The 25550-nt window shown below is 39.0% G+C and overlaps 2 protein-coding genes across 2 annotated transcripts; both read right to left on the minus strand.

Annotated features, from left to right (window-relative positions):
- Positions 1–1134: 1134 nt before the first annotated feature.
- On the minus strand, positions 1135–17008 carry LOC108412660 (myosin-4-like). Its single transcript, XM_017684787.1, has 39 exons — positions 16929–17008; positions 16539–16748; positions 15463–15606; positions 15114–15270; positions 14992–15019; positions 14775–14886; positions 14596–14688; positions 13608–13671; positions 12939–13037; positions 12755–12858; positions 12518–12656; positions 11972–12090; positions 11735–11884; positions 11428–11598; positions 11030–11336; positions 10610–10683; positions 10439–10526; positions 10097–10214; positions 9874–9997; positions 9614–9750; positions 9217–9472; positions 8874–9116; positions 8610–8786; positions 8333–8478; positions 7445–7535; positions 6962–7351; positions 6749–6875; positions 5587–5705; positions 5308–5504; positions 5032–5215; positions 4783–4948; positions 4565–4689; positions 4166–4474; positions 3880–4083; positions 3464–3589; positions 3197–3367; positions 2434–2538; positions 2073–2168; positions 1135–1954 (listed from the first exon to the last, which is right to left on the minus strand). The coding sequence occupies exons 2-39, from the start codon at positions 16737–16739 to the stop codon at positions 1811–1813; spliced, it is 5805 nt and encodes a 1934-aa protein (XP_017540276.1). The 5' UTR covers positions 16740–16748; positions 16929–17008; the 3' UTR covers positions 1135–1810.
- Positions 17009–20613: 3605 nt separating this feature from the next.
- Positions 20614–25502, minus strand: LOC108412669 (protein SCO1 homolog, mitochondrial). Its single transcript, XM_017684799.2, has 7 exons — positions 25167–25502; positions 24203–24316; positions 22477–22567; positions 21968–22165; positions 21732–21824; positions 21509–21624; positions 20614–20899 (listed from the first exon to the last, which is right to left on the minus strand). Exons 1-7 carry the CDS (start codon positions 25305–25307, stop codon positions 20765–20767), a joined length of 888 nt encoding a protein of 295 aa, XP_017540288.1. The 5' UTR covers positions 25308–25502; the 3' UTR covers positions 20614–20764.
- Between the last annotated feature and the right edge of the window lie 48 nt (positions 25503–25550).

Genomic DNA, 25550 nt, shown 5'->3' on the forward strand with positions numbered 1-25550 from the left:
TTTTATACTCACTAATACAACCTTTGGTAAAAGGGCAACTTCACCGATATTTAAAAATTTCTGCATAGTGGTTAAGATGTGAACTTAGTGGTTAAGATGTGAACAGAGCCACTAAGGGTGGCGTGATATGAAATGGTTACCAACAGATTTCTTCACAGTGATCTTGATAGGAACCAGGGGTCACCATGTCTACAACACAAATATAGCCATTTTATTCACTATCCAAAACCACCAGTGAACCTACACGTGTCACGAGTAGACGAGTTTTCAAATGTATCGTTGATAATGGTGAACTAGTGAAAAATCAGAAAAAATATGTTTTCTTTGGGGACTATTTTCCCTTAGAGCACCCTGCATGTACCCTTCCACCATGAATGGATTAAAATGAATAGATTAACAAGACATTTTAGGCCAAAACGTTATCATATACTATCATAAAACAATGTCTCGGGTATCAAGCAGGGTATTCATAACTACTTTGTGTAAAAACTTACTGGGAGGGAGCTGTTAGTGGTGGACATCTGGTTCCTATCACCAACACTGTGAACAATTCTGAGTCAGTAGTTTCTACAGAACGGAGCATTTCACACCACAACACTCTGAATGACTTTGTTAACATCTTAAGCAGAAATGTAGATTGATATTTGGCAGTAACTGCTCTCAAATTCTAGTCACATGAATAAAGTTATCAAAGCTAAAATGGAGAAACCATAAACAAGTTTCTTACAAAAAAAACAAGGCTACTGCCTAAAACATTTGAAGGGTACACTTTTAAAAAAGGCAGTTCTTCAAGGGTTCTTTAGCAAAACAATGGTTCTATTTAAAACCAAAAGTGTTATACCGAGCCATTTCAAGCTTAAATGGTTATTTGCATGGAGGGATAGTTCTTCAGATTGATGGAGAATGTTTATATATGTTCTAAATGGAACCTTTTTAAAATAGTTCTATACAGCACCAAAAAAGGATTCTTCTATTGTTAAAATTTCAAGCTTCTAACAATACAAAACCCCTTTTTGGTGCTGTATAGAACTATATACAACACATTCTCCATCAATCTGAACTACTTTACCATTCCAAGAACCATGTAAGCATAACATAATCGTGTAAAGAACTTCTGAATAGATCTATTCCTCTTCCTAAAGAAAAGAAAGAGAGCACAACATATAATTTGATCAGGAGCGTTGAAACGTTGAATTTGCCCATATATCTCTGAGGTAGCTTCATGTACATTTACCCCAGTTATTAAACAGGTACACAGCTGTGTTCTTGTATTGTAAAAACGCAGTAATAAGAGAAGCATACTTTAAAGGTTTATAAAACTGTAGCACACAAAACATACAAGAAGTCTTTGTACATGATGCACTGCATTCCTAAACTATGAAACAGTGACAATGAGTTGCATTTAGATAAATTCCTTTAGTAAATTCAACAGCCAGGACATTTTAAAACATACATGAAATTCTACTGTATTTTCTTTGGACATTGCAGATAAATGTACAAAATTGTTCTAATACACTGAAAAAAGAGTAAATGGGTCCACTATGATGAACAGAGCGCTAAAAGATTCTCAGATGATTCAGAATGTGTATGCCATCAAGAACCAAATTATAATAAAATAAATATTCAGAAGGTCTCATATTTCCTAAGCAGTTAAATCTTCAGGCAAATAACTTGTGAGAAGTGATTCCAAACAATCGCACTGTAGTGTAAGTGCTTTAGAGGTAATATCATAAATGTACGAATTCTTATAAATTGTTACTTTATAAGAAAAGTCCATGCTTGCTGAAGATCACTATGACACACAATTTAGCTACTCTCCTTTTCCACCAATCTCTCGGCTCTTCACTCTTAGCTTGTTGACCTGAGACTCTGCTATGTCAGCTCTCTCCTCTGCCTCCTCCAGCTCATGCTGCAGTTTCCTGAACTTAGCCATGTGGACATTTGTTTGCTCCTCCTGTTTGTGGGATTTATGAGATGTAACAACATCAAAAGATGATGGATAACAATTTTCAACAGTGATATGAAAGCAAACTATAACGAAAAGGGGACTTATAACTTAATATTTTACTTACCGCCTCTTCACACTGTCGCTTGTAAGTCTTTACTTTAAGTTGCAGCTTGTTCACTAAATCTTGCAGTCTGGTTACATTCTTCTTGTCCTCCTCAGACTGCAATTTAGTAGATGAAGTTTTTCCATCAGTCAAGCCTCCAAAACTAATGTCCCAAACTAAAAATACTAAAGTGGCATTCCTTAAAGTCTACATGAATTACGGAAGACGATGATGTGTGACTGTGTGTGTGTAAGTGGGGATATTACTGGTTAAAATTATACCGTTTCTATTCAGTTACAACTGTAAACTACTCAATAGCTACATATAAAACTAATGAGTAAGTTTAAAGATGTAACATCAGTAGCACGGATTGCTCTCTTACCTGGTATGTAAGCTCCTTGATTTTCCTTTCATATTTCCTTACTCCTTTCATGGTTTCTGCACCACGTTTCTGTTCTGCCTCCAGCTCATTCTCCAGCTCTCTGACCTGTATCATTGGCATCACATTTGAATTCATTAATCAGCATTCATAAACATTTCAGCTAATGAGATGAAGTCATTCAGATGGGTTTCATGTAAAAGGTGCCATTCTCAGATTTTTTTACAATGGTGGTTATACGAACCAGGGGCTGTAACATCTACAACACAAATATAGCCATTTTATTTACTTTCAAAAATGAACAGTGAGCCTACATGTCTGTAAATACTGCAGAATTGTGGTAAATAAAAAAAAATAATAATAATGAAGTTTACTTTGAGTACTCTGGACACATTTACCTTATAACATGCTGCATATACCTCTCCACCATGAAGAGATAAAAAAGTGCACTTCAGGCCAAAACCCTTCTCTCAAAACTGTCATAAACCTGTGCCAGGCATCAGGCATTATCTGTAACCATTTTAAGTAACCATTTTCTTTAAATGCTTCAGATGTCTGGCTCTTATTGCCACTACTGTAAACAATTCTGGCTCTATACATTTTTCTAGAACGTGAACATTTCACTTTAAACCACTCCGAATGACTGTTTGCATCTTAATGATTTACGTATGCATACATTTTGAAAAATATGCAAAATTCCTATTTCCTTAATTCTTCTATTGACAAATCATGTCTTCGAAGACAAATCCTGCACTGTGGCTCTTACTCTTGTCTCTAGTTTTTGAAGCTCTTTCTTTCCGCCTTTCATAGCAATTTGTTCAGCTTCATCCAGACGTTGCTGTAGGTCTTTGACTGTGGCCTCCAGGTTCTTCTTCATCCTTTCCAGATGAGCGCTGGTGTCCTGCTCCTTCTTTAGCTCCTCTGCCATCATGGCAGCCTATAAAACAACAGACACTTTCATCAGTACAGTTCCAGAACAGAACTATTCAAGCCTTTTATGTAGTTTCCAAAAAAAATCTATCTACTGACTTACATCTGTAATAGCCTTCTTGGCTTTTTCGTCTGCATTCCTCGCCACCTGAATTGTGTCTTCAACCTCGGCCTGCAGGTTTGTGATGTCTGACTCCATCTTTTTCTTTGTGCTGATTAGACTTGTTGTCTATAGGAAAAATCATTAGATGCTCAGTGAACAGAGTGTATAGAACAAGCATCGCTGGTTAATTTGAACGTCTGGTGTCCAAACTACAGCATGAAATGTCTGTCTGAACTTGAAAGGACACGACTATTCAAAGTGGATTTGGTCGCATTCAGACAAGTCTTGACTTGATATTATCAAATACTGGAATGATCTAATGAGGTGTCAATACATAGCAAGTTACTGATGGTGATACTGAAGGTTTGTTTGGATCAAAAATCACACCTGATTAAAGTTCTAGTTTGGACATCTACCTGAGCGTGAAGAAGCTGCGTCCGCTCGCTCATGTCCACCAGCTCCTGCTCTGCCATCTTCCTGCCTCTCTCAGACTGCTCCAGTGCCGCTCTCATCTCTTCAATCTCAGCTGTCAGCAAAGTGTTCCTGCGCTCAGTCATGGCCAGTTGCTCCCTCAGGTCCTCTTGCCCATGGAGGGCATTATCCAGATGCACCTGAGTGTCCTGGAACAGCCAAAGAAAGAAGACACCTGCAGTGCAGACATATGTTAACAGTTACTGAGGAGTGGAAATGAACAGTGTGTACCTTGAGCTGAGTCTGCACGTTGCGGAGCTGCTTGCTGGCCTCAGCTGCTTGGCGATTGGCATGGCCTAGCTGGATCTCCATCTCATTTAGGTCTCCATCCATCTTTTTCTTCAGACGCATGGCTTCATTCCTGCTGCGGGTCTCTGAGTCCAAGGTACTCTGGAGCATGTCCACCGTTCTCTGGTGGTTCCTCTTCAATTGGTCAATCTCTTCATCTTTCTCAGCCACTTTTCTGTCTACTTCTGACTTCACCTGGTTGAGCTCCAGCTGAATGTGAAGGATCTTTGCCTCCTCATGCTCAAGAGAGGACTAGAAAAAACAAGAAACCATGAGTAATTTTCTCTTAATTTTGCTGAATGAAAAAGCAGATTCTTCTACCGGATTGGAAAAGAACTGTACCTCCGCCTCCTCTAGAGCAGTCTGAACATCCATTTTGTCCTGCTCAGCTTGTTTAACTGCTTTTTCAAGCTCATGGATAGTCTTTGCAGATTGCCCTAGCTGTTCAGAAAGATCTGTGACTTCCTCTGAAAGAAAGTTTAAAAGGCCATTACTTATGAATTATACATCTATCCAGGCTTTCAGAATAGCAAATGCAGGCTAGCATAGCTGCTACATACGCTGAATGTTCTTGTTCTCTCTTTTCATGTTCTCCAGGTGATCCAAAGCTTCTTCATACGAGTTTTTAAGTTTGAAAAGTTCGGTGCTCAGAGACCTGGACTCCCTTTGTGAGCCCTCAAGTTCTGATTGACTCTCCTCATATTTCTGTTTCCATTCTGTGAGAACCTGGTAGGCAAACGACATACTACTCAATCAGGTAACCTACACAAACTTATGACAGATCCACACCTTAGCATCAAAATGCATACTTTATCAAAGTTCCTCTGCTTCTTGTCTAAAGTTGCATTGGCAGCATTAGCCCTCTCTATTTCCACCATAAGGTCTTCCACCTCTGCTTGGAGTCTCTGTTTGGTCTTCTCCAGAGAGGCACATTTTGCATTCACAGCTTCTATTAGCTCTTCAGAGTCCTGAAGGCGCTGAGCAAGTCTCTTCCTTTAATGTATACATTTAAAGCCATATTAAAGGAAAGAATGTACAGTGTTTTATTGTCTTAAAACATAACAGAGTCTCAAAAGAGCTTGTACTTGGCCTCCTCAAGTTCCTCAGTGCGCTGGATGGCATCGGTCTCATATTTGGTTCTCCACTGAGCCACCTCGCTGTTGGCCTTGGACATTCCACGCTGCAGTTCAGCCTTGGTCTCTTGCTCTTCCTCAAACTGCTCCCTCAGCAAATCACAGTCATGACGAGCTGACTGCAGAGAATGGGCCAGGGCATTCTTGGCCTAAAGATTATGGCAAGTGAGTGCACAAGTGCAACAGCATAAGAAACTTGTAGCTGTTTTTCACAGTAGGAAATATGGTCACCTTAATTTCCTCTTCCAGAAGTCTCTTCAGTTCTTCAATTTGTTGAGTACCTACCATTTTCACTCTATTAAGTTGAGAAATAGTCATTTCTTTTTCTTCAAGATGACGAGTGAGCTCACCTATTCAAGGAGAATAGTGGCCATTAGCAACGCATTAGTAGTACTGTGTAAAAAGTCAGAGACCACCATTTCATTTGTTTAATATCAAATCGAAACAGCCACGGAGTACAATTAATTCATTTTTTAGTGTGAGGAAAACAGCAGAAAAAAACAAATTTAACAAAAAAAAAACATTTCAAAGTTCAGTCCTAGACGTTGGTTGCACTTCCCGCTTCTCACACTCCTAGTAATCCCAAGCACATTAAGAGATACTGAGGTCTGAGCTCTGCCCAGTTTCTGTGCTCTAATGCAAATTTCTGTGCTCTAGGACAAATTTTCTTTTCTCAGTAATGACAACTACACATCCGTTGAGACCCATAGTGTTTAGTTATCTTTTCACAGAGGAAGGATGGACAGAAACAAGTGCAGATTTTTCAGATCTGAAGCAAAAAGCAGGAGCGGATCTTGATTTCTTTCGAACATTACAACTTTAAGTACTGTTTATCTGTTGGCGACAGTTTTGTTGCTCTTACACTGTTACTGGTAGTCCTTTAATAATGTTTTGAACTGCAGCATTTTGCATTTCAGACAATTCCTTTTTCAATTTTTTTCAATTTTTTTTTTTTGCTTATGTTCCTTTGACTTTCATCTCTTATATGTCCATGCATTATCTTGTATTTAATGTGCTCAAAATATCTCCTTTAGCCATTTTGGTTGCACATGAGAAAGACATTTGCAAAACAGCTAAGGTATGTTTGGGTAGCTGTTTGTTTGAATGTTGTCTCTTTAAAGGAGAACATAATGTAACTGATTGTTTTTTCTTAGTAAGGATGAAACAGTTCAAGTGAAGCAGAGTGCACAAAGGTAGACTGGACAAATTAAATACTGACAGATTTAATATTATACTTTTTTTCTGACACTGAAATTAATAACTTGTACTTAATGTCCATTTTACCGGAAATTGAATAAATGAATGGGTAGTCTCTGACTTTGCACAGCACTGTATGCACTTTTTTATGGTGGGCATCCACATATATAATGTTAGAAATGACATAAAATCAAACCATTTTCAGTTTGCAGCCGTGCACTGTGGGTAGTGTAGTCATTTAGGGCCCTTGTGGCCTCTTCTGCTTTTGTTTTGTATTCATGATTCTGGTCCTCAAGATTGCGGCACTGCTTCTCAAAGGAAGCCTGAATTAATAACAGGGGTAAGCATGATTATTAAGGTGCTCATAATCGAGAATTACTGTAATGGACAATGAAGAAGAATTTCCTACCTTCACTTTTAAAACACTCTCCATATTGCTAGCCAAGTCATCGATCTCCATCTTTAGCTCACTTTTCTCTTTCTCTAGCTTCTGCTTCACTCTCTGTAGGTTGTCGATCTGCTCCCCAAGTTCAGCCACACTGTCAGCTTGTTTCTTGCGGAGAGTGGCAGCGATGGACTCATGCTGCAGGGTGGACTCTTCAAGATCACGCCGCAGCTTCTGGAACTCAGCCTCCCTTTTCTTGTTCATCTCAATCTGAGCTGCAGTGGCTCCCCCAGCTTCTTCCAGCCGCTCACTGATCTCCTCAAGTTCCCTGGTGAGGTCAGATCTTTGCTTCTCCACCTTAGCTCTGGCAGCACGCTCAGCCTCAGCTTCCTCCTCAAGCTCTTCTATTCGAGCCTACATTTCGATATTTGGTGCGTCATCAGAAAGTAATCCCAAAAAGACATGAAGGTAATTCCATTGTTTTTGTATCACTACATTCAAACATACCTGAAGTTCCTTTATCTTCTTTTGAAGCTGGGTGCTTAGGATTTGCTCATCCTCTATTTTACTTTGCAGATGGCTAAATTCAAAGTCTTTCCTGCCAAATTGCATATGATACAATAATTATGCACAAAGCAAAACATGTGTAAATGTGTACAGACTGTATAGACTGTGTAGAAAATGCATCAGAAAAATTGCTTTTTTTTAGATCTACAGTACTGTGCAAAAGTCATTTATTCAATTTCCAATCAAAATGGCCATTAAATACAAGTACATTTATTTTTCAGCATCAGAAAAAAATAGCAGAAAACTGTTTAACCGAAAATTAAATAGAGGCCTCAACAAATAAATATAAGGTGATTTTTTTTCAGTATTTACTATTTCCACCCTTTGCCTTTATTACAGCTTCCATTCTTTTCAGGAGACTTGCTTTCAGGTCTTTCAGAGTCATAGTGTTCTGTTGTCTTCTCACAGTGGAAGGATGGACAGAAGCATATTTTTCAGATCTGAAGCAAGAGTGGAGCCTGATTTTCTCCCCTCTCTCAAAGCTGAAAGCTTTAAGCACTGTTTATCTAGCGTTATCAGTTTTGGTGGAGCACCAGGTCTTGCATGATGCTTAGGAGGCCACTTTTCTCTACAACTTTTCATTTTTGAACTCAGTTCTGAAAAGTCTTTGGTTTTTTTTAAAACTCATTTACCTTTATTTTTCCTTTCCTTGTACAAGTGGATTGTCTTATTTCTTCAGAAATATCTAAATAACTGAAATGAATTAATAACTTATACTTAATAGTGATTTTGACTGGAAATTAAACAAATGAAGGTTGATCTCAGACTTTTACGCCATATTTCAAACGTTCTATCAGCAACAGATTGAGCACTAGCAGACTGCCATACTTCTTAAGCCGTTCCTCCATTTGCTGCCTCTCATTCTCCAGGTCCATTATATTTTCCAGAGAAAGCTTCAAGTCCCCCTCCAGTTTTCTTTTGCCCCTGTCCAGATCTGCTCTCAACTTCTTTTCCTGCTCCAGGGACCCCTCAAGCTGCAAAACATCCATGTCCTTTATTACTGCTTTTTGCTTTGAGAGCTTATAATAAAATAAAAAAATGACACCATACTGTTTCACTTGTCATATCTTTTACATCAACATTTGCTTTTCTAAGAGGCACTTACATCATCTACTTGTTGTTCTAGCTTTAGTTTAATCTTGGTTAGAGTGTTGACTTTGTCTTCCTCGGCTTGAAGATCATCTAGAGTTTGCTGATGAACCTCTTGGAGGGCTTTAGTTTCTTTAGAACACTTTAGAAGAGCTTCCTCCAGGGTGCTGACTTCCTCTGTTAAGTTCTTCACCTGGGTTACAGTTACATTGTCTTGTAAGCAGCATACAAAGGAACAAAGACATATGAGCTAAAGTTTGTGCTTGAGAAAAGGTCTCACCTTGTTTTCTGTGGCATGCTTCTCCTTCTCCACCTTGGCTATGGTGAGCTCCAGGTCATCAATGTCTTTTTTGAGCTCAGAGCACTCATCCTCTAGCTTCCTTTTCCTGGCTGTAATCTCTGCATTGATTTCCTCTTCCTCCTCTATCCTCTCTGAGAACTCCTTCACTTTGGCCTCCAAGTGGATCTTACTCTTTATCATACCTTCATACCTCTCCTCTGCATCGGACAGATTCTCACGTTCCTGTTGATTTGAGAAGGCTTTGCTATATATATGGAATTTATTTGGAATTTCTAATCAGAAAATTTATTGGAAACCTTATTTTATCAAGATGTCAACATACTGCTTGTATCTGAAGGTAGAGGTCGTTCTTTTCTTGGACAAGAACGACCATTTTCTCCTCTAGCTCCTTCCTCCTGGCTTCTGATTTCTCAAATTCCTCCTTCATTCTAGCAAACTCCTCTTTCATTGTCTGCATCTCCTTCTCTGCCTCAGCACTACGCAGGAGTGGCTTCATCTTGAAGAAAAGCCTCATCCACGGCCAATTTTTGACATTCATGAATGAGCGGATGTTGTACTGTATTATGTAGATGGACTCCCTGCATGATAGTATAGCAGTAAGTTAAACTCTACCAAGGCAATCAAACACGTTACCACGTATTACATCACATACAGTATATCAACATTTTAGACAGTCGACTGTCCAACAGGCCTTCACTCAAGTGGGCTTATGTTCAAACCTCTTCTTTGTCATCTCCTTGAATTCAAGTCTAGCAACGTAACCCCTGGAGACAGCTTGGATGCGGGTCATTAGCACTGCCAGCCGTTCATCTCTCATCTCCTCCAGAAGACCCAACAGACCAGCCTTAAAGAACACCTGAGGCAGATGAGAACACAACCTGAAGATGTCAGATGTCATAAACTAAGAAAATGAAAGTGCTAGTGATTCATGCAGCAGTTACAGGTCAGTACATTATATGGTCACAGCTAATGTAATTACCTTAGTGTATCCAAATTTATATTGTGCATGGTCCACATCGATGGATGACAGTAGTTTTTCTGATGCCTTTTTGCTATCAATGAACTGTCCTTCAGGAATCGCACTTGCATTTAGGATCCTGTACCTTTTGTAAAGACAGACCACAGAACTCTTCATGCACGTAATGCATGAGTGGGTTTTTTTTTTAGCATTGATCAGATAAGAGAATGAAAAATACACATACCTCTGTTTAAAGTCTCCGTACAGGATTCTGCTGGGAAAGCCCTTTCTGCAGATTCTGATTCCCTCTAGTACTCCATTACAGCGCAGCTGGTGGAGAACAAGGTGATGATCCATAGCCCCTGGAAAAAAAAACAAAATCTATGCATTTTTATATATTTATTTGTACACAACCAGTCAAAAGTTTGGACATGTGATGTTTCCCAACACCATTTTAATCTAAAGACAGCATTTTGAGCGAAGACTCTTAACTGTCCAGGACTAGGATTAATCTCTGTCCGATTAACTGACCTATAAAGTGTAATCCAAATTATATTTAAGATGTTTTTGAGCAATTCTCTTTTACCTGGTCTCTTGGTCTCATTTGGAATGATGCAACGCACGAAATGAGGATGTGTGGACCTGAGGTTAGCCATTAGCTTGTTGAGATTTTCCTGGGGGAAACATAATTAGTAATCACTTCAAATGTTATAATCACAGGATTCATCATCCTTTCAGTTATAGAAATGTTCTTTACTCTGAAAAGTGCAGAGACAGTTTGGAAAGAGGAGCCTTTCCTCTTTCCTCCCTTTTTGATTCCACTGGTTTCAGCTGAAGAGAGAGAACACACCAATATAAGAACTGTGGGTCATTATTGACTTCTGACATTTTCCATGTACATATCTACCCATGCTGATTCCACTGCTGAAACATAAATATTACTCTACAAATTGAGACTACATCCAACTGAATAAGCACTACATAGAAATATGTTTATTTCTGATGGGTTACAAATTCAGAAAAAAAAATCTGTAAAATGCATAAGGTCGGTTTTGCCTAAATGCTATGGTCTTCTGGGATACAACAAATATAATATTAATTTTCACTTTAAAATACCTAAACATCTGTCCGATGCCAATCATCATGCATCCTCTACTTAGAACCACTGTGGACTTACCGTCAGCTGATGCATAAGTGGCAAAAAGGTTGCACAACAGCTTTACTGCAGCTTTCTGATACAGCTGAACCACTGTGTCATTAAGTGGGTCTTTGTTCTTCTCCAGCCATCCAGCAATATTGTAATCCACTGTACCAGCATAGTGAACTAAGGAGAAGTGTGCTTCAGTCCTGCCTTTAGTAGGCTTGGGCTTCTGGAAAATACTGTTCTTGCCCAGGTGTTGGTCATAAAGCTTATTCTTGAAGGAACTGTCTGTCGCCTTAGGAAACATACATTCTTCTTCAAGTATGGAGAAGATGCCCATTGGCTGTAATACAGAAGAATAATGTTCTTTATAATACATTAGTTATAAAACAAACATTACAGCAGTATGGTGCAAAAAAGGGTTTATGACATGCCTTCTCAATAAGCTCAATGCAGGCAGCCAGGTCCATTCCAAAGTCTATGAACTCCCATTCGATTCCCTCTTTCTTGTACTCCTCTTGTTCCAGCACAAACATGTGATGGTTGAAAAACTGTTGCAGTTTCTCATTGGTGAAGTTGATGCACAACTGCTCGAGGCTGTTCATCTGAGATTATAATATATATATATATATATATATATATATATATATATATATATATATATATATATATATATATATATATATATATATGTGTTGCAACACACTCAAGCTTACCCAGCAAAAGTAGGTCAAATCTTACCTCAAATATCTCAAACCCAGCTATGTCTAACACTCCAATAAAGTGTTGCCTGGGTAATTTTGTGTCCAGCTGTTGATTTATTCTGATTACCATCCATAGGAACAACTTCTCATATACAGCTTTTGACAGGGCGCCCATTGAATTATTCACCTATAAAACACAAAACCACAAAACTCTTTATCAGGTTTTTTTTTTACAGTGTCTTTCTTATGAGTTGGACTGTGGAAATGCAGTTACCTGTTGAACAGTCTGTCCTTTGGTGACATACTCATTTCCAACCTTCACTCTGGGGTAGCAAAGAGCTTTCAGCAAATCAGCAGAGTTCAGGCCCATCAGGTAAGCGACTTTGTCAGCCACTGTTAAAATAATTATATTTATAAAGCAGGTTTTTTCCATTGGACTATGCAAAGCTACAGTGTCAGAACAAGAACCTTGAGTTATAGTACTGTGAAAAAGTCAGAGACTTTCCTTCTTTTATTTCATTTTTGCTCAAAATGGCCATTAAGTACAAGACATTAATTTTTCATGAGATATTTCCTAGGACATTAGACATAACAAAGTTTTGATATATCAAAGTCAAAAGAAAATAAGGGAGAAAAAATTTACCGGAGTTAAAAAATAATTAAAAGTTATAGACAAAATGGGACTCTGAAAATCTCTGGATTTTCCTGAAATTGAAAAATATATTTGATTTCCGATTTGACTAGATATTAAATAATTGAAGGGTGTACAGTACCTCTACAGTACCTCTACAAGTGAAAATTCATTAAGAAATGGTCTTACCCTCAGTGCCGTCAGGCTCGGCCTGCTCCTCACGCTGCTTCTGCTTAAACCTCATATTCCCATGATGCATCACTGCTCCAGTCAGCTTGTAGATGCCAACTTTCTCCTCAGAGTTGAAGCCAAGGATGTCAATGGCATTCTGTCTCATCAAAAGGAATCAAACAATAATCAGCATTGCATGTATGTCACCTTCACGACTGTGTTGTTTTGAATGACTGAAGGTAAGTGTAATCTCACGTCAGTTGCCATGAGCTCTTCTGTGTCATTAATGCTTTGCACTGTGATCTCCCCCTGACTGATGAAAGGGTAGTCATATGGATTGGTGGTGATCAGCAACATCTCTGTGAACAACAAATAATACAGCCTAGTGTAAGGTGGCTTCAATTATTCACAATCTTAAGTGAGCAATTTAGGCACTGACCAATTAGATCTGGCTTCCTATTGGACAGAATCTGATAAAAGATGTGGTAGCTCCTCTCTGCAGGGAGCTGAAACGTCACCCTGGACTTCTCCAGAAGGTCTGAGGAGGAGAGACTTAAAGGTTAAAGGAGAATTCTATGGATTGTTCAAAATGCATAAATGATCAAGATTTAAACAACGTCACTCAGAATGGTTTGGCGTGAAATGCTCTGTTCTACAGAAACTTAAGCGAGTCAGAAGTGTTCACAGTGGTGGCGATAGGAACCAGACATCTGGAGCATTTCATGCCTCTGACGGATCCCTCACAGAACTCACTGTTTTATGACAGTTTTGAGAAGGTTTTGCCATAAACATTGTTTTAATCTAGTCGTGGATCAGGGCAAAATAACGCTGAAAGAAATTTATTGTGGTCACATTTAACACTGTTTTACCAACATCAACGTCACATATGTTCTCTGGTCATTTTGGATAGTAAAAATAATGGCTACATTGTGTTGTAGACATCACAATCACTGTTTTTTTTTTCCAAAATGGCACGTTTCTATACAGTGCAACATTTCTCATCAAATCACTCAGAATGACTATGAGCAAGTCATTTTTATGCATTCATTAAAATAAACAGAAGTACTTTTAAAAAGTGCACTCTAGTTCTGTATACAAGCAAACTCACAAGTTTCAATATCAGCTGAGGCCAGCTTCCCCTTTGTTCCAAAGTGGATTCTGATGAATTTACCCTACAATTAGCGACAAGAAAAACATTTTTACTACTCTTTCATAACATCAATATAATGTTTAACGTGTATATAGATTTTGTAAAACACAAAATACATCATATATCATAAACCTTTACTTCATTTCCAATCAAAATGGCCAATAAGTAAAAGTTATTCATTTGTCAGGAGATATGAAGAGATTAGATATAAAATAATCTTCCCATTCCAGTTAAAGGAAAATTTGTGAAAAAACAAGAGTTTTCAAAAACGGAGTTCCAAAAAAATGATCAAAAGCTACAGACAGGACATCTAATGGCTGTGCAAGACCCGGCAGAGCATTAAAAACGTTACCATCAGATAAACAGTACTCATAGCTCTCATCTTTGAGAGAGAGGAGGAAATCAAGCTTCACTCTTGATTCAGATTTTAAAAATCCACAGGTGCTTCTGTCCATCCTTCCAATTTCAGAAGGCAGCTTAACACAGTGAGTCTGAAAGGATGTGTAGCGGTCAAGAAGCGGTTACTGAGGAATGGAAATAGATAAGATAAGATAATCCTTTATTAGTCCCACAGCGGGGAAATTCACAATAGACAAAAAAAGAAGAAAATTTGCAAATCAAGAAGCTGCTGGTGTTCTCAGAACAATGGACTGGTCACCCCAGAGTCCAGACCTCAACATCACTGAATGTGTTTAGATTACATGGACTGCGAAAAGCAGAAAACACAACCAGCTTCTAAGACTGAATTTTGGAGGTGCGTAAAAATATCCCTGAAAAAATGAATAACTGTCTTTTTGATTGGAAATGAAATAAATGAAAGGTGGTCTCTGACTTTCAAACAGTACAGTGCATATATTATATGTTAATAATATGTTTTCATCGACCATAGAGCTTTTCAATCTCTAGACATGCCTTAGCATTCCTAACAAATCAAGAATCAACTCACAAAGCGGGAGGAATTATCATTCCTTACAGTCTTGGCATTCCCAAAAGCCTCCAGCAGAGGGTTGGCCTGGATGATTTGATCTTCCAGGGTGCCCTGCATATGCAAAGCAATTAAAAACAAGGACAGTGTTTGACTGTGGGTTTATCACTAGCTTTAGCAGAGCAAACACAGAGCTTCACCTGCATTTTTCCAGACGCCTGCTCTTTTTTCTTGTCTCCAACAGATGCGATTGTCGCAAAGTATTGGATGACACGCTTAGTGTTCACGGTCTTCCCAGCACCAGATTCTCCACTGTTAAATATTAAAGAGCGCAGCACTGCATTTCTGAAAACCTCCAGTCTAAATAAATCTCACTGTTCAAAACTGTCATGCAAATCTGCATTCTGTCATACATACGTGATGAGGATAGACTGGTTTTCTCGGTCTGCAAGAGAGCCACAAGGAAAAAATGAATCCTAATGAATCCATGTGGTCACGAGCCATATTCTCTTCAAGGCAAAAGGCTAAGATCATGTTACCTGTAAGCATGTACTGATAGGCATTGTCTGAGATGGAGAAAATATGAGGAGGAACCTCCTGACGTTTCTTTCCACGGTATCCATTTATCACCTCAGGGTTGTAGACTGGGAGCCACTTGTAGGGGTTTACAGTCACACAGAACAGCCCAGAGTAGGTCTGCAAAGAGTCTGCATTTGAAACCTCTTTCAAAAATCATAAAATATTGTTGTTTGGAAATGGCGAATGCTTTCTTCTGTTTAGAAAAGATCAAGGGAACGTACTGATTCTAAAACTGTAAAAGGTGAATTCTGTTAGGACACGACTATCTTTGTGTTAAATGTAGTATTATGAGTCACTGTGCAGTCATACGTAAATCATCCAGGCTTCATAGCGCTCTTTCAGGTTGAACAGCACAGCTGGTTCATGGAGGTGGGTCAGCATGGCCATGTCCTCGATCTTATCAAACTTTGGAGGATTCATGGGACGAACATCATCCGGCTTGACCGTGACGGCCTGTCAAAAATACATACAACCACTGAGGAATAAATCTGATCCTGACTTGCTCAGATGACATTTAAAGGCTGAACTGAATGTGCATGGCTTCAGTATGAACTTTGTGATTGTACACAAACTTCTTCTTAAAACCCACTTTTCTCAGCTGATATTCATCAGTGGTTTCTTATTTGAAATGTATTCTTAGGTAAGAATAGAACCTACACACACTCAAGAGCACAAAGGCGTGAACAGATCTACTGTTTAAAAACACGTCATGAATCTGATGTAGACTTTTTCTTGAGATCTTTCAAGAACAAATTGAAGAAAAAAACTTTGTATTGGTCAATTACACACTGCACTGCAGTAAATTAAACAGGACCAATTATGTTGTCTATGTAATAAAGTATGCTGTGGATCAGGCGACATATCAGAGCATCCCATTTTTTATGATAATAACAATAAAATATTGTCATATTGTCCACCTCTAGGTTCATGGGGTTAAACAATAGTCACTGTCAAAATGATCAGTATAGTTTTTTCTCAAAGGGGCATTTTGTTCAAAATGAAAAATGTAAACACTGCTAGCTACATCAGTTGTAAACATGCTTACTCACATGGTGCAGTGATGCTGTTTCAAGTGTGAGATTTTTTAGTTTAAAGACAAGTAAAACCCCCTTCTGACAAAGTATCCTGAACGTGGAAAGAACTATTGAAAAACTAGCTATGGGTGGATTTTTGGGAGCAGCTGGTTTTATAACTATTACCAAGTTGTTTCCCGTTAGCTGCAGAAGGAAGGCAGGTAGATTATATAATAAAATACATACATTTTACATACATTTTATCAAACCAATAGGAAGGTGAGAAAACTTAATTAAACAAACCAAGGAGTCTCTGAGTGTTTTCAGTTGCAATAAAGCTGAAGAAGATCTGAACAAACCATCTTCACTCACCCTCCCATCTTCTGTCTCCACTGTCACTTTAGTTGCATCTTGGCTTTTGATTTTGCCCCTTACATACTCAACTTTAGGGTCAGCCACAAAGCAGGATGTTTTGGCATCAAAAGGTTTGTTCTGGGCCGCGATCCTCTCCCGTTCTGACTTGCGCAGGTATGGGGCAGCGACCCCAAATATCTCCATCTCAGCATCACTCATTTTCTAATGCTGGAATATGAGGAAAAATCTTTTTGCATTTACTACTATACAGTGATTAATTGCAATGCAACATCACAGCAGTGATGTGAATCAGATTCAAATACAACAACACAATGATATAAACTTGAAAACCATTAGTAATACAAAGTAAAATGTACAGGTGAAAAACCAAAGACAGATGATTCTTACCTTGGTGCTGCACGCCAGTCAAACCAAGAATCAAAAATGTGCTCTTGCACTTTTTTTCCACAAGGACCTGAGGCCCTCAGTGTTTGCGTAATATACACTATGTTTCAGTCAAAAAGTCAAAAAGCAATGTGGCCAACTAAAACCCTAGCTTCTCTTAACCTCTGCAGACGCACCAACTAGACTTTGACAGTTTTTATAAGAGTTCCTTTTTTTTTCCCCTCCTGTATTAAACCTGGGCCATATTTGGGTTGGGATCTATTATGGGCCCAAAGCCACCTTGGGTGGTGAACAATGTTGATTTTGTTCTTGAAATATCTATCTATAGCTCTATTGTGTCACCTCTAAATGTTTTCAATTCTAATCTCAGAGCCAGCCCATTAAAAAGCAATGATGGTTAAGAACGGTAGATTATTGGGCTCTGGGGCCTGACATGGCAGGCCTCATTTTGTAGGATCAGGGAAGATTAGGTGCGTGTGATCACTGCTTAAATTCTGGCGATGACTGTCTGGGACCAGGCCTGGGCAGTATGCTTAGTAGGACAGCTCCGAATGTAAGAGCCAGGTGGCATACCATCATTTACCAGCTTCTCCTATAAAGTAACCATGCACAAAGGTAGTGTCCTTAGGAGTAATGTTGAAAAGTCTGCGATTGTAGTTGAGATTCAAGTGGACGTACCTGCTTAATAAAGGTCAGTATTAGTTTGTCTACCCTTTCAGAAAGATTCTCAGTGAGTATATTAAAAAAAAAAAAAACATAACATGGTGAAGTTTTTCAAAGAAGACGATTAAGTCAATTAGACGGTTCAGTGATGCAGACCTTTTGATCAACAGTTCAAGTGCATTATGACAATACGTTGATCCCTGAGTCCATCTCTCCATTCGCAAGTACCCAGTGGAGGCTTATAAATAACAATGCTGACAATAGATCTGGAAAAAAAATCCTTCTAAATCCAGTCAAAATCCCCTGTATAGATTTATATCAATGTTCCCCTATTGCTCTTGTCAATTTAGCAAAGAATGTTTTTCAAGTGTCCAGTATGTCACAACCATGTGATGCCAATTCTCTATAGAGAGAACCAGGAATGTCATTCCCTGCTTTAAGTCTGTTAAGCTATATTTATTAAAATCCTTCTGCATACCATGCTGGTTAGCATGCTAAAAATGTCTACTAACTGTATAGCAGATTATAGTATAATTAAGGTATGCTTCAGTTACCACAATATTTTTGGTCTTTGACATGTGGGAGTGTTATCAACACTACACACTCCTAAAGCTCCACTGACATCCATTGGTGCTCATCCTTTAGTCAACGTGTATTTGGCCTAACCCTACATATGTCTTTTGATAGATGTTTTGCCCAGGTGCCTGAAGTATATATTCAAGTTATGGATGCAAATTTTCAGCTGAAAATGGCTTTAAAAAAAGGCAGACCTTTTTTTTTTTTTTACCAAAAACAATGTAACACATAGAAGTAGAAACAGTGACTGAAAACAATGGACAATGGAATCCGTGCCATGGACAACCAACCATCATGTGTTGTTGAGGATGCTGGTTGTTAACTGTTTTTTAATGATTGTTTCATTATCCTTTGTCTTAATGAAAAGGCTTTTTTAATGTTTCACTCAAACACATTAAAAGGCTTATATTAATAAATATAATTAAATAAACAAATGAATAAACATTCAAATATATACATACATATATGTATATATGTGTGTCATATCATGTCAAAACGCTCAGCTCATTGCAGTTTGAGGCAAGTGCTTTAGGCTTGTAGTTTCCACAGTGATAGGTTAGTATAAGCTTCCATTACTTGTTAGCCACATTAGCCCCTTGTTGTACTAGTACAAAAGTCAAGAAGTAAACTTTAGACACCAAACATGTGAGAGCTGAATAGGAAAATGTATAAATTGTAAACAATTCTTTGTCTCCAATTCACTGATCTGAGCTCATCCTTATTTTTCCCTTTTCTCACTAGCATAATGTTAGTGATTTGCAGATCTTTAGAGGTGTTTCCCAGCACGTTTCCCATCCTGAACAGCTGAACAACAGCCTGATCATTCACAGTAGCCGGTGACGTCTACTAACCCCCAGCCAAAGTCACAACTGGATTCTTGTGTTTCTCATCTCGGTCCTAGAGGACATAGAGGGTGAACTGTGACCCATCTTGGCACCACATCCTAACGCAGCTAATTGGTATTATTCTAATGGTCCATGAAATGTCAAATGAAGGGCTGGCAACAGCTGCGACTGTTATTGGTCTTTAGCAAACATGACAACTGCTGCTCTGATAACAGGGCCCCAATCTGGCCTCTTTAGTCATATCAGCTGGTCCCAGAACAGCAGTAGACTCACCAGGAAAGAATAAGGTCACCTCAGCAGCAACTGAAGACAAGGATAACAGATGCCCCTGTCTGAGGAAAAATAGATCTGAGGTCAGACGGCTTTAGATGAGATTAAGGAGTTCAGAACTTAAAAAAAAAAGAATCTGAATAAAGCAGGCACTCCTAAAGCCAGTCTCCAAAGCCAACCCGATAGGTCAAGAGGACAACTGGGTGTACGTGTCCTTCTAAAAATGCATGAGAAACTGACCGCATCCGTACCTCCAATTTCAATACCTGCTTCAATATGGCCTTGTCCACTTGGCATCGCTATTTCTCCACTGGGGCATCCCGGCTGCCATATTAAAAGAGAATTCCCCCTTTTCAGAATTTTTGCATAATTTAAGTCACTGAAATGTAAACAAAGTCATTCGGATTGGTTTGATGTGAAAGTCAGATTTCTTTACAATGGTATGCACAGGAACCAAAGGCAACCATGTATACAGGACAAATCTAGACATTTAGTCACTATCCAAAAGCACCAGTAAACCTGCACGTGTCAGATATGTATCTATAATGTTAATAATGGAGGAACAGTAGTGAATCTGAAAAAATAGATTTTTCTTTGGGGACTATTTTGCCTTATTACACCCTGCATGTACAGGACATACAGTTTTATTCAGATCTCATCTCATAACAATCATAAAACACTGCTTCAGACATTAGCCAGCGTATTTGTAACAATTTGAACTTGTTTGTTAGTCGTTTTGGATGTTTGATTCCATTTCAGCACTGATGTGAACAATTCGATATGTGAACCAATTTTATTTCAGACTTGGTAAGTTTCTCTGGAATGGAGCATTTCACAAGGACTGGTGGATCTTTTTCATTACGCTGAAGGGTGATATGACCGATAAGCAGTCCGAATGGGGAGGTTCTGAGTGAACATACGTGTCGACTTCAACAGCAGAACTTCATTGTCATGGATTTCCATTTACGTATCTGAAGAAAATGGTGGATAAAACTGTTCATAAGCTATAGCTGTAAACTACTTTAAAACAACAACAAAGACAAAGGTGTTAAACCATTCTAAAGATTATACCCAGATAAAGCAACTTTTTTATGCGGGCTATGTTCAAACTTTTCAATAAAAAGTTCAAGAGTTCATGGCTAGCTGTTTCACATACTCAGACTAATCCGACTGAGGACGAGTACTTTCCAAATTAAAAAATTCACTCCTTGCTGTCTTCTCCTCCCCTTGTGTGACGCTAGCGTGATGCATTTCCAAGTGGTGAGTCTAAGCTGGTGCACGCATGTTAAAAAGCTATTTAAAAGGGGGCCCAGTCATCAAAACAACAAAAGTCCTCCAACACTTAAAAGCCTTCATTTTATTTTATTTTGTTTATATAAGTCCAGAGTCCAGAACATTCTGTTGGAAGGTGTGAGAGAGAGGTACTGAAGGAATGTGCTTTGAGCACTTCTCATCCTTTCAGTTAAGATCCAGTGTCATAGAATATTACTTAGTCTGCCTGTGCTTCCTCATGTGTGATGCAATGGAGGAGGAGATTTCAGCTGCTTTCTTGTTCTGTCCGTAATAGTCCACGAACTTGCCATCAGGACCCACCAAGTACATAATGATGGTGTGATCAACCTGAATATAGAAACACAAACACAAAAGTTACAAGCAATTCAGACTGTTTGTCAATTAGGATGCCTTTTTGTGAAGCACATCACTGCTACCATGTCAAAACCTCTCCAAAACAGCACATTTATAGAAAGAGAAAACATTACAAACTGTTGACTTAAGTACTGCTATGACTTTAACATCATTTTATTAAAGTCATTTTGGAGCATTTGTAGTTATCTGTTTATCATGAACTGATTACAAAATGCAAACGTGCTGCTGCTGTTTTATAGTTGGCGTAAAATTTTTTTAATAAAAAGCCGATCTGAGGTTTTGATATAATAGCAACAATATGTACATTTGAAACAAGCCAAAACACATCAAGACGCAACCATTGTGATGCGATTGTGCACTTTGATCTACAGCACAAGCATTAGTAATGTGTTATATTAAACACACTACTCCAGCTGACAAATCTAATGCTCCATGTCCAGGTTATCAAATATTACACTGTGTTAACAGACTCTAATATCAAAACATTTGCATACATGAGCTCTATTACACAGACATTCGAATTAAAGGCTCCTAATGTTCATTTACAACACCACTAAATGATCAATGGAATGCAAAGCTCACAATGTAGTCGTTGTCTTCATCTTTTGGACCCTGGCTGTAGTAAACTCTGTAGGCTCTGGAGACCCGTTCAATTTGTTCTGTTGCTCCTGTCAAGCCTATCAGCTTGGGGGAGAACTCTGCAGGGATGAGGAAAAAAGTTTAAATCTACCAAAATGTACGTGAACAAAACCAACAATTAAACCACAAAATGGCTGTTTTATCTAATTTTCCACTTACTATTTACCTTTGACATATGCTGCTAAAGCCTCCGGTGTATCCCTTTCTGGATCGATTGTGATCAAAATCGGTGTTAGATCTGGGAGTGTGTTTATCCTATCTAGAAGAGAAAAAAACAAGCATAACTGCACGTTAAAGGAATACATTTTATTTCAAATACTCATTTTTATATGAACGAAAAAGTGTAATAACACACGTGATCCAGAAATGAACAAAGAAGTGGCCTTTTAAGGGTTACGTTACCAATTTCATCGACGACTGCAATCATTTTCTCCAATTCATCAGGACAGATGTCTGGACAATGCGTAAAGCCAAAATAGATCAGAACCCATTGGCCAAAGAAATCTTCGCTTTTCAAAGGCTGTTTGTTGTGATCGACAAGTGAGAATGGGCCTCCAAGAGCTGGTTTACCCAAAGACTTTGTCCTCTCTTTCTCAAGCACTGTTGAGACATAGAGAGAATAAGTAGTACTTTAAGCATTCTGCATAGAAAGCTTTTCATGGTAATTAATAACTATAGAGACAATTCCCCAGATTTCCACTTCAGGACCAATACAGTACAGTCTGTCTAACCTTCTAATGCAATTATAACAGCTTAACAAAAAAAATAATAAATGGGAACCGACACTAATGATCAGATTGCACTTCTGCTCTTGAGATGTTGTTTTAGATTCACGCAAGTGTTGCATCATTTATGTAGTGCTCTCACTGATGTACTAAAGGGAAAAAAACAAAAACAAATGAACGCCTTACTTTCTTCTTTCTCCTTTTTCAAGTATTTCATCCCCAGAAGAAGAGCCCCACCAAAGGCAAATGTGATGGCGAGAGATTTCCATGTCACTGGCTGCGAAAATAAACAACAAAAGTAGGAGTCTTCAATAGAATGAAGTAAGGTGTTCATCTCCACATGTAATCAAGGTACTACATTTTAGTATACGGCAGTGCACGTAATCTTGTAACAAGAATATATGTCTGGGGACAAATTTGCAAGACATTTGGTGCTGGATTCTGGCAAAATCCCACATTCCTCTACTCTGGGCTCTTATATACAAGCCAAACAAGCTAGCTAGCACATTGCAGTCATTAGATAACAGCACTGTTTTTCCATTGTAAGAGATCTCTATTTTTACTGCATGTGTTTTCCATGAGCTACCAACAGGCTTGTTATTCATTGCCCCCACACTTTAAGCTCCACTTTTAGAAAGTGTTGAATCAACTTACAAATTTCCCGCTCAATGTGTTAACGCTCACATTTAGCCCTAAATTTCTCATGGTCGTCCCAAGATGCTCGTTACGAGATCCTGCCTGGCCTTGCTAGACAACAGGCTTGTGTGGCCGTTGCAATAGAATTTAGAAATCAATTTTTTGTTATGTACATAACTGTTGATGCCGACACAGATGCATTAACATTTTTTAAAATGCAGAACTCAAGATTAGGTCAGCATTCAAAAGAAATATAACATTTCGTTTTTCAGGGTTACAAAAGCAGTAAAATGTTACTACACCAGCTCAGCATTGCCCAAACGTTCTGCTATTCCAGAGCACAACATACACCTTTGTATCGATACTCCTTGTTCATTTTATCAGCTCCACTTACCATAGAGGTGCACTTTGTAGTTCTACAATTACAGTCTGTCCATCTCTTTCTCTGCAAACTTTGTTAGCCCCCTGTTACACTGTTTTTCAGTGGTCAGGACCCCCATGGACTCTCACAGAGCAGGTACTATTTGGGTGGTGCATCATTCTCAGCACTGTGTTAGCGTGTGTTGTGCTTGTCTGAGTAGATCAGACACAACAGTGCTGCTGGAGTTTTTAAACACTGTGTCCACTCACTGTCCACTCTATTAGACACTCCTACCTTGTTTGCCCACCTTTTAGATGTAAAGTCAGTGCAACACACACTAACACCATGTCAGTGTCACTGCAGTGCTGAGAACAACCCAACAGCCTACTCTGTGGTGGTCCTAACCATTGAAGAACAAGGTAAAAGGTAGCTAACAAAGTACGCAAAGAAGCAGATGGACTACAGTCTGTAATTTTAGAAATACAAAGTGCACCTGCATGGTAAGTAGAGCTCATAAACTAGACAATGAGTGTAGATACAAGGAGGTGCACTTAATGAAGTGGCCGGTCCCTGAATCCATCATTAAATATCAGTTTAATATAGAAGTCAAATCTAAACATCTCTCTAATGCCATTTATCTTTTCTAAGCAAATGTGTGCAGAGACGATATGCTTCTGGTATCATCGCACGTCTCTAGAATCTAGTCAGTCACATAATCTAAGAAATGTAATTGTTTTGCTCCTCTGGCCAATCACTGACCACATCATATTACACATACAGGAATCTGTGCAGCCCTTTTTCAGTAGCGGTCTATAAACATCACATGCAAAACTGAACAGGCCAAGATGAATTTCCCTCTGATCTAATCAACATTACAGTCTAATAAATGATGTGATATACAGCAAGTATGCTTACACCAGTGTTCTTGTCCGTAGATTTGTTCCCATCAGATGAGGGAGGAGGAGGTACTGCAGACAGTGTTCTTACAGTGGATAATCGTGGTGTTCTGCATATAAAGGTAAGATTGAGCTGCAGAGGCGAGAAGAGACAAAAAAAAACTTGGTGAGAACAGGTGAGAACAAACATAACTTTAGCTTAGCGGTTCTCAAGCAGGTCCTCAGGAACCTTTCTGCTCTAATCCTATGCGTTAATAGTTGTAATAGAGCAAAAATGTGGACCTGTTGGGGGGCCACCTAAGATCTGGAGGTGGGCAATTTGACAGTATTTACTGTTAGTGTGATAAAATGCATCACAATATGTTTGTCTAAGTTTATTGCACATATTGGTCAGCACTTAAAAAACCCTTCCTCACTGCATGCTTGATTACAAAGAGAGCACGATTTGTCCTACCTACAAAATAATAACTTTGGAGGTAGTTTGACCAGAGGAGGATGGGTCCCCTCCCTTGGGAGCCTCGGTTCCTCCCAAGGTTTCTTCCTCAGCTCTGAGGCAGTTTCTCCTTGACACTGTCGCCCCTGGCTTGCTCACCTGGGGTTTTTTACATTCATGTCAAAACTTTGTCTTTACTGGAATTCTGTGAAGTTGATTTGATTTTGATCAATAGTCTAGCAACAGACATGCACTCCGATTAATTGAATTTAGTGCAGTACACAAAATGTTGAATATACATAACTATGTTTCTAGTTTTTGACAGCACCTTTAAATGTGGTACTACTTTGTCAGTTCTAATTTATCAGATGACAGAAAACATACATATCGTGACACGTCGTGTATCGTAAAAAAAACTTGATGCTGTATCGCGATATTACATTTTGCCATATCGCCCAGTTCTACCGAGAACCACTGCCCTGTGCTGGACTGCAAACACAGCTCTGAAGAGCACCGAATCTGGCGGCTTTCTGAATAGACATGGACCTACCAGCCGGCAGCCTGCCCTGCTTGGCAGCTCTGAACGCGTGAATCCGGTCCTCCCCTGCAGGACCAGGCAGGTGTAAGACTTATGGAGAATGAGTGGTTTAAACAGAGGACACCTCAGTCTCTGGAGGCCCAGCGAGGACATGACTCGCACTAAACTGTTTAAGGTTCTTCACTGTGGCACTCTCTCAAAAACATAACTCGAAGCAGGAGCACACGGACAGACTTCTCTTTTTCAGTTCACTTAGCAGAAGCACAGAGAGGTCAGAAGAGCTGTGTGGTCACTGTTAGCCAGCTAAGCTAGTAGCTAATGAAACTGAAAGCGGACGTGAGGTAACAGAGGAGAGCCGTAAACAGATGACAGCGACATCTAGTGAGTGTAGGTGGC

This window comes from Pygocentrus nattereri, chromosome 14 (genome assembly GCF_015220715.1).
Source record: "Pygocentrus nattereri isolate fPygNat1 chromosome 14, fPygNat1.pri, whole genome shotgun sequence".
In the NCBI taxonomy this organism is placed as follows: Eukaryota; Metazoa; Chordata; class Actinopteri; order Characiformes; family Serrasalmidae; genus Pygocentrus; species Pygocentrus nattereri.